Here is an 18,226-nt window from a genome sequence, read left to right as displayed (position 1 = left end):
CACAAATCTATGCTGACTTTGTCCGATCATTTCACCGCTTTCCAAATGTGCTGTTATCACATCCTTGATAACTGACTCCAGCAGTTTCCCCACCACCGACGTTAGGCTAACCGGCCTATAATTCCCCGGTTTCTCTCTCTCTCCTTTTTTAAAAAGTGGGGTTACATTAGCCACCCTCCAATCCTCAGGAACTAGTCCAGAATCTAATGAGTTTTGAAAAATTATCACTAATGCATCCACTATTTCTTGGGCTACTTCCTTAAGCACTCTGGGATGCAGACCATCTGGCCCTGGGGATTTATCTGCCTTCAATCCCTTCAATTTACCTAACACCACTTCCCTACTAACATGTATTTCACTCAGTTCCTCCATCTCACTGGACCCTCTGTCCCTTACTATTTCTGGAAGATTATTTATGAAGGACTGGCAATATAATACCAAGTCAGGGTAGTGGGAGGCATGGAGGGAAACCTGCAGGAGGTAGAGCTTTCCGTTCACTTTCTACCCGAGCCTTTGCTGGTGTATGCAAGATAATGCAGAGTATTTTATGTCTGGTTCACATTGGTACCATGTTAAACTGATGTTGAGAAGATTTCTGAATTCCTTCTTGGACTTAAACGTTCCTGTTCTCTCTTTAAGACCTCTGGTTTTTGATTTCTGAATAGTGGAAACATATCCTCAACCAGCACCCATCTCGTTCCTTTATAACCCTGACAAGCTGAGTTGGGCACTGCGCTTTTATTGAAGTCTGGGCAAAAAGCAGACACCATGCGCCCCCTTTTGGTTAACACAAATATTACACCTGTTTCAAAATCATTTGGAGGTCGGTATACACTTTGATGTTAAGGACACCCCTCTGCATACTGGCAGAATATCAAGCCTGTCATTTGACTTTGTTAAACCTACCATCTATTTAAACTCCGCTGCATACTGGCAGCCTATCAAGTCTCTCGTTTGAGTTTGTTAAACCCATTGTCTTAAACCTTCATTTTGGTGCTTTGATGCCATTACTTAGAGCTGAACTAATAACCAGCTTTGCACAAATCCTGTTTTATAAAATTACTGAACATACTAAAGCAGGAAGCCACTTGGCCCATTAGCAGCTCCCCGCAGCACAACCCCAACAGTGACATTTTCACTTCGCAAACAAGAGAAAATCTTCAGATGCTGGAAGTATGAGCAACTCACACAAAATGCTGGAGGAATTCAGCAGGCCAGGCAGCATCTAAGGAAAAAAAAAAGCACAGTCGATGTTTTGGGCCGAAACCCTTCAGCAGAACTCATTTTTTCTTCACTAAATTCCCTGTGGTTCTACAATTTATTCTCTGTCACAACCCCATTGACACTTGAGGTCCTTGATCATAGATCTTTCAAAGCTGCAGTACAAATTGATAGGGTTGCTAATAGAGCCTATGGTGTGTTTGCCTTCAGAGGTTCAAAGGTACATTTTATTATCAAGGTGTGTATGCAGTGATACCACTCTGAGATTCGTCTTCTCCAGATAGCCATGAAATACCGAAAAGCTATGGAAGTCATGCAAACATCAACCCCTCACCCCCGCATGGAAAAGAAAAAGAACCAAACACCACCCCCCAACTCCTTCCTCGCACAAAAACCAGCAGATCGCCAATCCAGAAAATGGCAGCCAGAACATCAAACCCCAAACCCCCAGCCCCCTCCCTCAGAAAAAAAACCATTCCCATACATAGAAAAACACCAACAAGAACATAAGACCCCAAGTTCCCAACCCCTCCCTTGCACAAAAACTAACATATCATCCACAAATACATCAACCCCCCCCCCAAACCCCAAATCCTCAACCCACCAACTGAAGATGCAGAGTTCGCGTGGTCAGCCAGAGATAATTTCTCAGGGTGGAAATGGTTAATACAAGAGGACATAATTTGAAGGTGATTGGGAAAAAAGCATGGGGGGGGTGTTGGAGATATAGTAAGTTTTTTACACTAGGACGGAGCGTGTATGGAACACCCAGCCATATAGAGGCATTTACATTATTATCATCATTATGTGCTGTGTCATATGATGTGGGCAATCATGGTCTTTTGACCACTATTCATGGCAATTTTTTCTACCATTGCCTTCTTCTGGGCAGAAGACGGATGACTCCAGTCATTATCAATACTTTTCAGAAATTGTCTGCCTGGTGTCAGCAGTCGCATAACCAGGACTTGTGATCTGCACCGGCTGCTTGTACGACCATCCACCGCCTGCTCCCATGGCTTCACGTGACCCTGACTGGGGGAGGGGCTAAGCTGGTGCTACACCTTGACGAAGGGTGACCTGTAGGCTAGTGGAGGGAAGGAGTTCCTTAACCCTCCTTTGGTAGAGACGTATTTCCTCTTCGCCACCCATGGCAGGTAATAGGTGGAGCAAGATGAATGGAGAGTGTTTGTGATGGACAGATGGAATGAGGTGGGGGAGAGGTGGCAAAGAGAGAAAAAAATCCAAGGGGGCTATTGAGCGTGGGCATGAGGATATGGATATAGAATCAGTGGGAAGTTTATTATAACACGTCATGAAATTTGTAATTTTGTGGCCATTGTACAGTGCAAGACAAAATATTACTGTCAAATACAAGAGGAGGGAGGAGGGGCGGCGCGACACAGTGCGCGTAGCCTCTCCAGTGAAATGATATCGTATCTGTTAAATAGGGTACCGTGCACAATCCTGATTTGATGGAGACAGCCATGAGGGCACGGAGGAACATCTGGAGTAACTTCTGAAATGCCCGGTTCTGTGCTGCTACTGTGCAATCGAGAATCTCCGGAGGAAGGCCCCAAAATCCTTGGCTTTGCCTGCTGCTGGTGACTGGGGTTGGGGTCCAAGTGTTCGGCAGAGATGGTGCTCGGTGCTCGGTGTCAGAGGGCTGGTCGAAGGCTCGAAGTTTTCGGACGATTCAGAGTCGGACTGTAGTTGTGAATGGCAGGGAGAGTTTTCTTCCTTCTCCCGTCTGCGTGAGATGTCGGACTTTCGAGAGACTTTGAACTTTTTTGCCGTGCTCACGGCCTCTTCATCAAGTTATGGTATTGCTTGCACTGTTGTAACTATATGTTATAATTATGTGGTTTTTGTCAGTTTTTCAGTCTTGGTCTGTCCTGTGTTTCTGTGATATCACACCGGAGGAATATTGTATCATTTCTTAATGCATGCATTACTAAATGACAATAAAAGAGGACTGTGTGTCCTCATAATCTAATCTAATATATAGTTAAATCAATAAATAGTACAGATGAAGAATAGTGAGGTAGTGTTCATGGGTTCATTGCCAGTTCAGGAATCTGAAGGCGGAGGGGAATAAGTTGTTCCTAAAATGTTGAGTGTGTGTCTTCAGACTCCTGCACCTGCTCCCTGATGGTAGTAATGAGGAGGGGACATGTCACTGATGGTGAGGGTCCTTCGTTACGGATACTGCCTTCTTGAGGCACTGATTCTTGAAGATGCCCTCGATAGTGGGAGGGTTATGGCCATGGTGGAGGAAGCTTTGTATACAAGCCTCTGCAGCCTCCCTCGATCCTGTGCATCGGAGCCGCTATATGAGATGGAGATGTGATCAGTCAGAAAGCTCTCCACGGGACATCTGCAGAAGTTTGCTGGGGTCTTACCAAATCTCCTGGAATTGGAAAACTGCAAACTCCATTGACTTGTACATGGCCCTGGAGGGATGTGAGGTGGTGTCCCTCCCATTTTGCACACACAAGGTGTTGGAGGAACTCAGCAGCTCAGGCAACATCAGTGGAGAAGAGTGAACAGCGGAAGGTTTGTGTCGAGACCCCTCTTCAGGACTGAGAGGGAGGGTGGGTATAGATGCCTGAAGTAAAAGTTGGGGTGGGGAGGGGAGAGAGGCTAGCTGGAAGGTGATAGGTGAAGCCAGGCGGGTGGCAAACGTCAAGGGCTGGATAAGAAAGTATCTGATAGGGGAGGAGAGTGCACTATAGGAGAAAGGGGAGGAGGAGGGAACCTGGGGGAAGTAATAGGCAGGTGAGAAGAAATAGAAGGTCAGAGTGGGGAATGGGGGGGGGGGTGGATTTTTGTTCACCAGAAGGAGAAATCGATATTCATAACATCAGGTTGGGGGTTACCCAGACTGAATATAAGATGTTGCTCTTTCACCCTGAGAGTGGTCTCATCTTGGCACAAGAGGAGGCCATTGATTGCCATGTCCTCTCGTATTTATCTCTCCTAATCTAAGTGGAAAGAGCCTATTCACATTTACTCTGTCTATACTCCTCATAATTTTGTAAACCTCTATCAAATCTCCCCTTATTCTTCTACGCTCCAAGGAATAAAGTCCTAACCTGTTCAATCTTTCCCTGTAACTCAACTCCTGAAGACCCGGCAACATCCTAGTAAATCTTCTCTGCAGTCTTTCAGTCTTACTGATATCCTTCCTATAGTTAGGTGACCAGAACTGCACACAATACTCCAAATTTGGCCTCACCAACGTCTTATACAACCTCAAAATAACATCCCAACTCCTATACTCAGTACTTTGATTTATGAATGCCAGGATGCCAAAAGTCTTTTTTACAACCCTGTCTACCTGTGAGGCCACTTTCAAGGAATTATGTATCTGAACTCCCAGATCTCTTTGTTCCTCTGCACTCCTCAGTGCCCTACCATTTACTGTGTATGTCCTACCTTGATTTGTCCTTCCAAAATGCAATACCTCACACTTGTCTGCATTAAATTCCATCTGCCATTTTCTGGCCCATTTTTCCATTTGGTCCAGATCCGTCTGCAAGCTTTGAAAACCTTCCTCACTGTCCACAACACTTCCAATCTTAGTGTCATCAGCAAACTTGCTGATCCAATTTACCATATTATCATCTAGATCATTGACACAGACAACAAACAACAAACAACAATGGCCCCAGCACAGATCCTTGAAGCGCACCACTAGTCACAGGCCTCCAGTCTGAGAAGCAATCATCCACTACCACTCTCTGTCTTCTCCCACACAGCCAATTTCAAATCCAGTTTACAGCCTCTCTATGGATACCTAGTGTCTGAACCTTCTGAACTAACCTCCCATGTGGGACCTTGTCAAAGGCCTTACTAAAGTCCATGTAGACAACATCCACAGCCTTTCCCTCGTCTACTTTCTTGATAACCTTCTCAAAAAACTCTACAAGACTCATTAAACACGATCTACCACGCACAAAGCCATGCTGACTATCCTTAATCAGCCCTTGGCTGTCCAAATACTTGTATATCTGATCTCTCAGAACACCTTCCAATAATTTACCTACTACTGATGTCAGGCTCACTGGCCTGTAATTACCTGGTTTACTTTTGGAGACTTTTTTTAAACAAATAGATGAACCTCTGGCTGTGGTATGCGTACACCCAGATCTCACAAACCCAGCAGTGAGTTAGAGTAGGGATCTGTTCCTACTGAAGCCGAGAGAGGAACACAAAACGTTTGGTTTGTTTCTAAGGGTCAATATGGAAACTAATTTCAGGTGCACTGACAGCCGCGGGACGACAGGTGGCGCAGCAGGATAAGACAGACCGAGGCAGGCGAGCGGCCGCTCGACGTCACGGGTCACGTGGTGGTCATCGACCGCCGACGTCACTGCCTGCGCTTGGCTTTGCTGCGACGCCATCGTCAAGATGTCGACCGCCATGAACTTCAGCGGCAAAAGCTTCAATCCTCGGCCGCCGGATCGGGGCGCGTTCCCGCTCGATCACCTGGGTAAGTGGGCGGAGGTCCGAAGCCCTTTCTCTTCCCCCCCCATAACTTCCGTGCTTCTGCAACCACTCCGCCCTGATGACCTCCCATTACATCGCAGTCCCCATTTCCTCTGTCCCTCTTGTTTTTTGCTCCTTTTTCCTCTTTCACCTTCCCTTTCCTCTTCCTCCTTCCCTTTCCTCTTCCTCCTTCCCTTTCCCCTTCCGCCTTTCCTTTTCCCTTCCGCCTTCCCTTTCCTCTTCCGCCTTCCCTTTCCTCTTCCGCCTTCCCTTTCCTCTTCCGCCTTCCCTTTCCTCTTCCTCCTTCCCTTTCCTCTTCCACCTTCCCTTTCCCCTTCCACCTTCCCTTTCCCTACTTTCCTCGTCATCCATGATTTGCCCCTTCCATCTCTCTTATAACACCGTTTCCAGTAGCCTTGGACTACGTTTTGCTGTTGCAGTTTTGACCGACCTGAATTGTTAATTCTTGCAACAGGTGCACCCTGAGTTATCCAATGTTTCTGGTATTAGTGCTTTTTATTTAGATTGTCAGCATTCATAGTTCGGTTTCGCTTGTGATGGCAACGAAGAAACATTTCTAATACGTTGCTTTAACGGAATTTATGTGTTGCTATTTTACAGGTGAATGTAAAGCATTTAAAGAGAAATTTATGGATTGCCTTAAAGAGAGCAAGTTTGACAGCTCTGTGTGCAGAGAGCAATCAATGGAATATTTGAAATGCAGAATGGACAGGTATGGAAATCACAATCAGGCTTAATATCATCAGCGTATATCGTGAAATTTGTTGTCTCTGTGGTAGCAGTACAATGCAATACTTAATAATAGAAATAATCTAAGTTACAGTAAGTATGTATAATAGTTAAAGTACTGTAAAAATAGGAAATAAAATAGTAGTGAGGTGGTGTTCATGGGCTCAATGTCCACTCAGAAATCGGATGGCAGAGGGGAAGAAGCTGTTCCTGAATTGTTGAGTGTGTGTCTTCAGGCTTCTGTGCCTCCTTTCTGATGGTAGAAATGTATAAGCTGGGTGAGGGGGATCCTTAATGATGGATGTTGCCTTTTTGAGACATTGCTTCTTGAAGATACAGAGGCCAGTTCCCATAATGGAGCTGACTAAGTTTACAACTGTCTGCAGCTTGTTTTGATCCTGTTCAGTAGTCAGTCTCCCCCCCCCGCCCCCCATACCAGACGGTGATGAAGCCAGTTAGAATGCTCTCTGCGGTACATTTGGAGAAATTTGTGAGTGTTTTTGGTGAAATACCAAATTCCCTCTAACTCCTAATGAAATAAAATCAAAGTGAGAGTTACTTGATTTCAAAACAATCCTTAATAATTTGGGTGTGTGAAAATTCTGAGGGATGGGATGAATCTATACTTGGAAAGGCAGGAGTAATCAGAGAATTACACACATGATCCTGGAGGAACTCAGCAGGTCAGGAAATAAATGAATAGATGGTATTTTGGGCTGAGATTCTTCATCAGGACTGGAGTGGAAGGTGGAAGATGCCTGAATAAAAAGGTGGGGGGAGGAGAAGGGGGACCAGCTGGAAGGTGATAAGTGAAGCCAGGTGGGTGGGAAAGGTAAAGGACTGGAGAGGAGGGAATCTAATGGTTGACAGTGAACCTTGGGAGAAAGGGAAGAAGGATTTGTACCAGGGAAGGTGATGGGCAGGTGAGAAGAGGTAACAGGCCAGAATGGGGAATAGAGGGAAGAGGAAAAGGGGAGGGAGATATTTTACTGGAAGGAGATATAGATGTTTTTGCCATCAGGTTAGAAGCTCCGAAACTGAATATAAGGCGTTGCACCTCCATCCTAAGAATGCTTTCCACATGGCACAAAAGGATGTCATGGACCAACATGGAAATGGGAATAGGAATAAGAATTAAAATGCTTGGCCACCGGGGGATTCTGCCTCGTGCAGATGGGGCGGAGGTGCTTGACAAAGTGGCCCCCTCAGTCTACGTTGGGTCATGCAAATGTAGAGGAACCCTCATCAGGAGCACCGGATACAATAGATGACCCCAACAGATTCACAGGTGAAGAGTTGCCTCACCTGGGAAGGACAGTTTAGGGCCCTGACTGGAGGTGAGGCGGGGGGTAAATGGGAAGGTATAGCACTTAATCAAAGAATGCTAGCCCTTCAGCCCTCAATGTTGTGCAGAACTAATTAAACAAATCCCTTCTGTCTACACAAGTCCTTATCCCTCCATTCCCTGCACATTGTAAAAGCCTCAAAACACTTCTATCATATTTGCCTCTATACCACCCCCGGCGGCACATTCAAAGCATCCTCCACTCTGTTTTTAAAAGAAATCTTACCCCACGCATTTCATTTGAACTTTACTAACTTACTGTTTGTTACTCTGTTGACATTTAGGGCAGCAATGAAGGTCCTCCATCTCTGTTGATACCATCACACACAGATAAAGAACAATTTTTCACTGGTGTTTTTGGTAACAATTTTTTTTGACCAGTTAGGGTTGTTAGCCCTGAGCTGAACCCCTGTGACTGGAGGACTACTCTTCCTCTGAGCTTCTAACCTTTGACCTATTTGGCATGGGTGACCCTACCAAGAGTCAAAGCACAAAGACCTTACTCCAGCCAAGATTACTTTCCAGGTCATTGAGGCACACAAGCCTCTGGTTTACAGGACAGTTACAGGATAATAAGTGCAATGGAATTTATGAGAAACTTTTCATAAAGACCAATGTCCAAAAGAAGACAAACTTTGCAAGTAAATAAAAATACTGAGAGCATCTGTTGTAAAGAGTCCTTGAAAGTGAGTCAGTAGGGAAGGGGGACTTCCGGGTCATCAAGGGAATGGCGGCGTAAGGAAAAGGTCTCTCGACAAAAAAGAAGGTAAACTGCCCCAAAATCGAATTTAGACAAATACTTAATATTGCATAACTATATTAATAAAAGGGGCAAGGATGATGTCTAAGAACAAGAATAAAAAGTCCGCTTCAAAGGCTGATAAACATAAAGAGACGCAGCAAGGCGACAGGCCTAGCTCCCCCACAGCAAGCCAGGACGGAGATAATGAGGGGGAATCAGTGACTCTGTCTTTGATTCTCGGAGAGATTCGCGAGTTCCGACAAGATAACAGCAAACAGCTGGAAGATATTAAAGGAGAAATAGTAAAAACTAACTCGCGGATAGATGAAGCCGAAGCGAGGATTGTTGGAATTGAAGAGAAGCTACAAAACGCCGAGGAAGTGATAGCAGAAATGCTAAAGCTACAAGACCAGCTCCAGTGGAAACTAATAGATCAAGAAGGCCACTCGAGAAGGGAAAATGTGAGGATCTACGGAGTTCCCGAAGGAACCGAAGGTAAACCCGGATTGATGATTCCCTTCGTGGAGAAGCTGCTTAGAGAGAACCTTGATATACCGGCCGCAAAAGACCTACAGATAGAAAGGGCTCACCGCGCGTTGGCACCACAGCCCCCGGCAGGCACCCAGCCCAGATCGATTCTGATCAGATTTCTCAGTTACAGAACGAAGGAAGAAGTGCTTAAAAGAGCATGGCAAAAGAAAGGTTTCATGTGGAACAACTGCAAAATCAGTTTAGACCAGGACTACGCACCGGGGATTCTTGCCAGACGGAAGGAATATACGGAAACACGGAGAGTCCTGAAGGAAAACAACATCAGATTCCAGACTCTGTATCCAGCTCGGCTGAGAGTCTTTTACGACGAAGGGACAAAAACTTACGCTACGGTGGAGGAGGCAACGTCGGACCTGGCAGACCGGGGACTACCTATTAAAGTTATCACCCAACCGGAGTCGCTACTGGAGAGGATTCGGCAGAAGTCGTGGCAGTTAGTGGGGCAAGGACGGTCCACTCGAACCAGAGTGTCAAACTACAAGGAAAAGCTGCAAATATTCAGACGCGAATGTACAGAGAATACAGATTAATTAAGAGAAATGACTGAAAAGAGTAAATCGGACTTAAAAGTAAAATGAAAACTGGTAACTGAAAATAAACTAGGCGGAATAACTTGAATGATAGCAATTTGGTCGAGACATAAATAGGAGAAAATTCTCTATGATTATTCAAACTGCTGAGGGCCCTCTAACACAGGGTGAAGATAGAGGTTATCCCTCTGATCTGAGGCGGGTCGGTGCTCAGGCCTCACTGTGGGAAGTCGGGAAAAATTTTCAAATGTTACATGTTCAAAAATGTCTAGGGTGTGGTTATATGTCTTGGTTTACTGTTGAGAAGGGATTGCTTACTGTTTGGTTAGAAAAGGAGAGTGTTTTTTTTCTACTAGAGAAAAATGCAAACTGAATTGGTAAAAATAATTTCCTATAATGTTAATGGGGTTTTGAATCCAATTAAAAGAAATAAGATTATGTCTAAATTGAAAAAAGAGAGGGCACAAATAGCTTTCCTCCAGGAAACACATATGAGCCAATCTGAACATGGAAAATTAAAAAGAATGGGCTTTAAGCATGTATTTTATTCATCATATAAATTGAGTCACAAAAGAGGGGTAGCTACTTTAATATCAAGTACTCTTAATTATGAACATATTTCAGAGACCAGAGACAAAGAAGGACGGTTTGTAAAAATCACAGGAAGAATAGAAGGTACAGAAATAACATTGCTGAATGTTTATGCTCCTCCAGGTAGTGAATGGTCATTTTATAGACACATTTTTGACCTAATGGTCAGTTCTCGAGGGGTAGTAATTTGTGGAGGGGATTTTAATATTAGATTAAATCCTATATTAGATTCTTCAAGAATAGTTACTCAGAATAAACCTCTGACTCGGAAAGTGAATTCATTGATGGAGGAGTTGGGAATTATAGATGTCTGGAGGGAATTACACCCTACTAGTAAAGATTATACATATTACTCTTTCCCTTATTCAGCCTATTCAAGGATAGACTATTTCTTTATCTTTAATACAGATAGACTCAGGATAAAAAACTGTAATATTGCAACAATTGATCTGTCGGATCATAGCCCAGTCTCTATGTCTCTAATCCTGGAAAGGAAAATGAGGAAAACACTATGGAGGCTAAACTCACATATACTCAATAACCCGAAAGTAATGGAGAGATTAAGGGGAGAAATCAAAGAATATCTAGACCTTAATGACACGGGAGAAACATCACCAGTGATTTTATGGGATACATTGAAAGCTGTACTGAGAGGGAAAATTATTTCCATTACTACTCACATGAAAAAAATCAATGTACAAAAATTAGCAGACCTTCAAGGAAAATTAAAACAACTTCAAGTTGTAGATAGCAACAAAAGTAATTCAAATCGAAAACAGGAAATTAGGAAATTGCAAAGTGAAATTGACGATATTTATACGTTGGAAACTCAAAGAAATTTTCTTTACCTGAGACAAAAGAATTAGGAAGTAGGAGGTAAATCAGCTAGATTATTAGCATATAAATTACGAAAACAACAAGCAGACAATACAATTCATAAAATAAAGAATCCAAAGACAAAGCTTGTGGAGAGTACAATAGGGAAAATTCAAGAGAGTTTTGAAACATATTATCGAGAGCTGTACTCCCAACCCCGGGCCCCCAATGAGTCCTATATAGACAGTGTATTGAATTTCTTAGATCTACCTAAACTTACAGATTTACAAAATGAAAGTTTATTAGAACCAGTAACTGTCAAAGAACTGAACGTGGTCATCTCTAGGTTAAAGGCTGGAAAGTCCCCGGGTTCTGATGGGTTTACCTCAGAGTGGTACAAGTCCCTGAAGACACAGTTAGCCCCATTACTACTTAACACCTTTAATTGGATCTTGCAGAGAGGAGAAACTCCACCTTCCTGGAGAGAAGCGATTATTTCAGTTATTCCTAAAGAGGGTAAAGATAAACTAGAATGTGGCAATTATCGGCCAATTAGTGTTCTTAATTTAGATTACAAACTATTTACATCTATATTAGCACGCAGATTGGAAAAGCTTTTACCTGGCCTAATCCACTTAGACCAGACTGGATTTATTCAACAAAGACAAACACAGGACAACATAAGGAGAACTCTGCATATATTAGAACAGGTTAATAAGAACGAGACAGAGACAATGGTAGTAGGATTGGACGCTGAGAAAGCTTTTGATTCGGTTAGTTGGGCATTCCTATACAGAGTGTTAGGAAGATTTGGCTTTCAAGAAAGGTTTATTAAAGTAATTCAGACTCTATATGAGAGCCCTACAGCCCGAATTAAGATAAATGGGGACCTCTCTGACTCCTTCATTTTAGAGAGAGGCACTAGACAGGGATGCCCAATTTCTCCTCTCCTTTTTGCGCTATATATTGAACCACTTGCCCAACTAATAAGACAGAGCGAAATCGTAAAAGGTATCAAGGTGGCAAGGATTGAACAGAAAGTGGCGTTATTCGCAGATGATGTTTTAGTCTATCTGAGTGAACCAGAAAAATCATTTATAGGATTGTTTACACTGTTGGATGACTTTGGGAAAGTATCAGGTTATAAAGCAAATGTAAAGAAAACGCAGGTTATGTCCCTAAATTATACACCATCCAAAAAATTGCAGGGTACATACGATCTTAAGTGGGAAGCTAAATCATTAAAATATTTAGGAATAACCCTGCCGAAGGATCTTTCAACACTGTCACAGGTAAATTATGGGCCATTAATCTCAGAGATAAAAGCAGGTATGCATAGATGGAATCTTATCCCCTTTTTAAGTTTAAATTCAAGGATAAATACTATAAAAATGAATATTCTTCCTCGGTTATTGTATCTTTTCCGTACTTTACCGGTGGAGGTGGATGATAATCAATTCAGGGAATGGGACAAATGGATTTCCCGCTTCATTTGGCAAGCAAGGAAACCTAGAATTCGATATAACACCTTACAGTTAGGGAAGGAAGGAGGAGGTATGGTTCTTCCTTGCCTGAGAAATTATTTTTATTCCTCACAGATAACCCCTCTGTTATATTGGTGTAATAGGGAATATAAGGCTAGATGGAAGGAAATAGAATTTAGATTAGTTGACAGTTTTCCTCTTCAGGCCTCAATAGCTGACAAAGGATTGATGGCCCAGTTGGAAAAATTTAATAATGCTTGGATAAATCTTACATTAAAAGTATGGCAGAAGGTGGTTAATTCATGTGGAATTAATAACATGTTAAAACTCTTTAGATGGTGTGCATATGATACCGAATTCCTTCCCAACAGAGGAGATAAAAGATTTGAGCTATGGATAAAGAAAGGTCTTACAACCTACCTCTCATTTATAGATAAAAGAGTATTACAAAGTTTCCAAATCCTGCAGGACAAACATGGCCTAGAACATAATGACTTTTTTAGGTACCTTCAAATACGAAACTATGTTACCCAGAGTTGTAGATATACAGACCTATCAACAGTAGAATTAGAATTTTTCAAGATTCTGAATTCGGCTTGCAGTTCAATACCTAGTAAATCAGTTTCTCGCCTATATAATGCACTCTCCCATGCTAAAAATGTAAATACACTGTATATTAAAGAGAGGTGGGAGAAAGAAGCGGGGTTGGTACTTTCAGAGGAGGCTTGGGGGAAAATCTGCAGCTTTCAATGGTCCTCGACTAATTCTTTGACTTGGAGAGAACATTGTTGGAAAAACATTATAAGGTACTTCAAGACCCCATATCAGGAAAAATATAAAGATACAAATGTGATGTGTTGGAGAAGGTGCGGCTCCAAGGAGGCAAATCATTTTCATATTTTCTGGGATTGCCCTAAATTAAGTCTATTTTGGGAAGGTATTCATAGAACATTAGTTAAGGTACTTAGGTCCCAGATACCTCTGAACTTTGAGACGCTCTATTTGGGGCATGTATTGTTCCTTGAACAGAAGGAAGATATAAAGTTGCTGCAGGCCCTCTTAGTGGCAAGTAAGAAATCAATCACCAGAAAATGGCTAAATCCAATACCACCTACATTAGAAGATTGGTACGAAATTATCTTGGAAATATTTAAAATGGAAAAGTTGACTTACTCCCTGAGAACTCAAAAAGAAAAATTTTATCAAATCTGGAATAAATGGATTGAATATATAACCCCAATGAGAGCAGACTTTAGATGACTCTCCTAATGATTTATATTGCTCTTCTCATCAACACAGTAATATTGCTAACGTAAGCACCCCTAGTCTAAATGTTTGTTTGTTTTTTTTTGGAAAATAGAGAATTAACACAAGTAAAGGGAAAGATTTGGGAAAGGGATAAAAAAAAAAGAAAAAATTAAGTAAATAAGTACATAGGGATTGGATAATTATGTCTGCGGGCAGGAACAAGCATGAACAAATTGGGATATAAACACCTACAATGGTTGGTATATAGGCTTGTATGCAACATTTTGGACCAGTGGAAATGGTCCAGAAGGGTTGTATGGAAACTATTATTACCATTTTTCTTAACAACTAATTTCATTACTTAGCCTAATAGGTTAGATTTACCACAGTACATAATTATCTATTTAAATGTTTATTTTCCTTTTATATCATCTCAATGTGTACTTAAGAATGTATAAATAATTGTAGTTTTATACATATAAAAAATGGAAAAGGTTACATGTGTGAAAAAAGTACATGATAATTGTGAATTCCTTATCCAAATAAAAATAAAATTTAAAAAAAAAAGAAAGTGAGTCAGTAGGTTGAAGAACCAGTTCAGAGTTGTGGTGACTGAAACTATACATGCTGGTTCAGAATACGGTTCTGAACCTGGGACCTAAAGTTCAAAGTAAATGTATGATCAAAGTAAGTGTATGTCATCATATACTATCCTGAGGTTCATTCCCTTGTGTCCAGTGAGATACAGATGGGCTTTAGATTTGATATTTACCTGAACAGCCAGGACCTCCTTAGCTTCTCGTCCCTCATCCTTTCTTAGTGCTGTGCTGGAACTAGGAACTCTAGTTATCTCTGGTACGAGGGATGAGTTCTCAGTCAGAGCGTTTGATGGCCCTGGGCCTGTACTCACTGGAGTTTAGAAGAATTGTGGGGGCGGGGTTGGTTCTCATTAAAATCTATCGAATATTGAAAGACTTCAGAATACAAGGACATCCCTTTAGAACTGAGATAAGGGGGAATTCCTTTAGTCAGAGAGTGTGAATCTGTAGAATTTATTACACAGAGGACTATGGAGGGCAAGTTGTTGGGTTCCTTTAAAGTGGAGGTTGATAGGTAGTAGATTAGTAAGGGTGTTATGTGGGTGTAATAATATAAGCCATAATAGAATTGCAGAGCTGACTCGATGGGCTGAATAGCCAAATTCTGCTCCTATGTCTCATGGGTCTTTGGATGAGGCTGCTAACCAGGGAGTCATGGTAGATACTTCATATTAATAAATCATTCATTCCATCATGAGGTCATTGAAACATTGCCCTGCTCTTCCACGGATGCTGCCTGACATGCTGAGTATTTCTGGCCTTAGTGTGTTTTTACTTACATAACCCTCTCACGAGGCTCGTATACAAACTTGGCTTGTTAGCTAACTCTGTTAACAACCTCCTGACTCAGCAGTGAGTCGGCCATCCTTCATAAACAAAATACATTTTGGGTCGGTATGATTTGAGGTTCAACCAAACAGGGAAGTTAGAATGTTACTATTAAAGGAACGTGGGTTGTAGTGAATGCTGTGTAAAATACTGCCCACAGTTATTGGTAGCCCAGAAATGACAGATCATGTACTGCATAAAATTTGAAGAAAGTATATTTACTAAATTTTGAATTTTAACTAACAGTTCCAGAAAAAGAAAAGAAAAATAAAAGGGCCCATCACAGTTAAACCAGTCCAACGTGCACATAAATGTTGGAGCTAGTTTCTGGAGTAGTCGGGGGTGTATCTCTTTACTCGTGGGCTGGACCCATGTCTACTTGAAAGAACCCGCCACATTCCGAACTTCCCTTAGACCATCTGGAATGAACTGGCTCTCTCAGGAGGAGAAGCCCTTCCTCCTTGGAGCCATCTGCACAAAGCACTTCTTGCAACAGAGACTCTCCTTCCAACGACATTCTGCGGCATCTTTTCTTGTGCCCTGCTCCGCAGCTCCTGCCGAAAGACCCCAAACCGGACTACTGTCTTTCAGAAATTTGATCCCGCCTAGCTCTCCCAAATGTTCCACTGGGCAGAAAGTTACAATTGGCTGACACAGCATTCCTAAATTGGACAAGGTGGCTCCTTTAGCCGAAGCCAAAACACTATTTGACAGCAAACTGCTTTGATAGAAAAGTGCTATAATAAAGTACGTTACATCATAGCAATAGAAATATGTACTGTTATCGATATAGATATTTGAGATAATTCTTCTCTTGTTTGTATATATGTACTTTTTAAAAATTAATGTAAAGATTGATTAAAAAAAAAGAAATATTAACCAGAGTGTTACACTTTAATCATTGTTCGCCTTAAAGTGATTTTCAGAAGTTTGCTAAATATGTGCACACAGTTCACTGTATGGCCATTCGGAATCACGCGTTTGATTACGTTTTCTTCCACAGACAGTTGATGGCCAAGGAACCTCTGGAGAAACTGGGATTCAAAGATCTCGTGGATGTTCACTCAGTAGAAACAGATCAGCAGACAAACACCTGACAGGTGTGCAGGGTGTTACATCTACGAATTAAACTAATCTGGGGCTCTATTCATACCAAATGTGTATATATTGTAAAATATTTTTTGGTGCAATAAATGTGTGATCGTTGCTTAAAATGTTGATTAGTTGGACTCATTTTAATCATACTATCGTTATTTTTTTCTCTGTTTATTCCTTACTCCCTTGACACTTGTGACTTATTGGTAGACTCTATTGCAATTTACTTACTGGGTTTCAAAGGTTAATTTATTATCGAGGTATGTCAGCAGTTTCCATTCTGAGATTCATCTTCACAAAACAAAGAAGTCCATGCAAGTCATTCAAAGAAAAACATCAGACCTTAACCCCCCCACCACCACCGCAAAAAAAACTAACAAATCGTCCCAAATTAAATCGCTCAGATTGAGGGACAACTGCACAAACGTGTGGATGTCAGCGAGTTAAACCGGCGCAAAGAGTTTAAAAGGAGACAGACTTAAGCGGTTTGATCGAGGGACTACTATGCAAGTGCGTGGACATCAGTGAGTTAGACCAGCATGAAGTTCAAAAGGAGACAGCTTTACAGAGGGGGCGTAGGAGGAGCGAGAGACAGAGTAGGTGCAGCTCCTTGGGGTCTGCGTTAGGGAACTGGAGCTGCAGCTCAATGACTTTCGTCTGGTCGGGGAAGTGACGAGGTGATAGGAGCTATAGGCAAGTACGTAGGTCACACCAGGGCCTTGGGAGATAGATAAGTGGGTAACAGGAGAGAGAAGGGTAAGAGTCAGATGCTAGAGAGCACCCCTGTGGCTATCCCCCTTAATAATAAGTACTCCTGTTTGAGCATTGTTGCGGGGGGGGACTGCTTACCGGGGGGAAGCAACAGTGGGGAAAGGAAGAAGCATGCAGTATTGGGGACTCTATAGTTAGGGGGTCAGACAAGCGATTCTGTGGACGCAGGAAAGAAACGTGGATGGTAATTTGCCTCCCAGGTGCCAGGGTCCGGGATGTTTCTGATGGCATCCACGATAATCCTGAAGTGGGAAGGTGAACAGCCAGAGGTCGTGGTACATATTAGTACCAATGACATAGGGAGAAAAAGGGAGGAGGTCCTGAAAACAGACTACAGGGAGTTTGGAAGGAAGTTGAGAAGCAGGACCTCGAAGGTAGTAATCTTGGGATTACTGCCTGTGCCATGTAACAGTGAGTATAGGAAGAGAGTTAGGTGGAGGATAAATGCGTGGCTGAGGGATTGGAACAGAGATCAGGGATTCAGATTTCTGGATCATTGGGACCTCTTCTGGGGCAGGCGTGACTTGTACAGAAAGGACAGGTTGCACTTGAAACCGAGGGGGACCGGTATACTGGTAGGGAGGTTTGCTAAGGCTATTGGGGAGAGTTTAAACTATTGCTGGGGGGTGGGAACTGAATTGAAGAGATGGAGGAAGGGGCTGTTGGCTCACAAATAGAGAAAGCTTGGAGACAGTGTGAGAGGGAGGATGTTTTAATGCAAGAAGCATCATGAACAAAGCAGATAAGCATAGAGTGTGGATCAGTACTTGGAGCTATGATGTTGTGGCCATCACAGAGACTTAGATGGTTCAGGGGCAGGAATGGTTACTTAGAGTGCCAGGCTATAGATGTTTCAGAAGGGACAGGGAGGGAGGCAAAAGAGGTGGGGGCGTGGCACTGCTGATCAGAGATGGTGTTATGGCTGCAGAAAAGGAAGTCATGGAGGGATTGTCTACGGAGTCTCTGTGGGTAGAAGTTAGAAACAGGAAAGGGTCAATAACCCTACTGAGTATTTTTATAGACCACCCAATAGTAACAGGAACATAGAGGAGCAGATGGGGAGACAGATTCTGGAAAGGTGTAATAATAGCAGGGTTGTTGTGGTGGGAGATTTTAATTTCCCAAATATTGATTGGTATCTCCCTAGAGCAAGGGGTTTAGAT

General features: G+C 42.5%; 1 protein-coding gene across 1 annotated transcript; it reads left to right on the top strand.

Moving 5' to 3' along the window:
- The first annotated feature begins 5,585 nt into the window (after positions 1-5,585).
- On the top strand, positions 5,586-16,400 carry LOC134351409 (cytochrome c oxidase assembly protein COX19). Its single transcript, XM_063057509.1, has 3 exons — positions 5,586-5,716; positions 6,334-6,445; positions 16,201-16,400. Exons 1-3 carry the CDS (start codon positions 5,635-5,637, stop codon positions 16,292-16,294), a joined length of 288 nt encoding a protein of 95 aa, XP_062913579.1. The 5' UTR covers positions 5,586-5,634; the 3' UTR covers positions 16,295-16,400.
- Positions 16,401-18,226: the final 1,826 nt, after the last annotated feature.

The sequence above is a fragment of the Mobula hypostoma genome, chromosome 9 (genome assembly GCF_963921235.1).
Source record: "Mobula hypostoma chromosome 9, sMobHyp1.1, whole genome shotgun sequence".
Lineage (NCBI taxonomy): Eukaryota > Metazoa > Chordata > Chondrichthyes > Myliobatiformes > Myliobatidae > Mobula > Mobula hypostoma.
Note: the sequence above shows the minus strand (reverse complement) of the source record. Positions and strands in the feature narration are given on the sequence as shown.

Excerpts from the sequence above, each read along its gene's own strand:
- LOC134351409 (XM_063057509.1), top strand. The coding sequence starts at position 5,635 with ATGTCGACCGCCATGAACTTCAGCGGCAAAAGCTTCAATCCTCGGCCG. Across the intron at positions 5,717-6,333 it reads GTTCCCGCTCGATCACCTGG|GTGAATGTAAAGCATTTAAA; the intron begins GTAAGTGGGCGG and ends GCTATTTTACAG. Across the intron at positions 6,446-16,200 it reads TTGAAATGCAGAATGGACAG|ACAGTTGATGGCCAAGGAAC; the intron begins GTATGGAAATCA and ends TTTCTTCCACAG.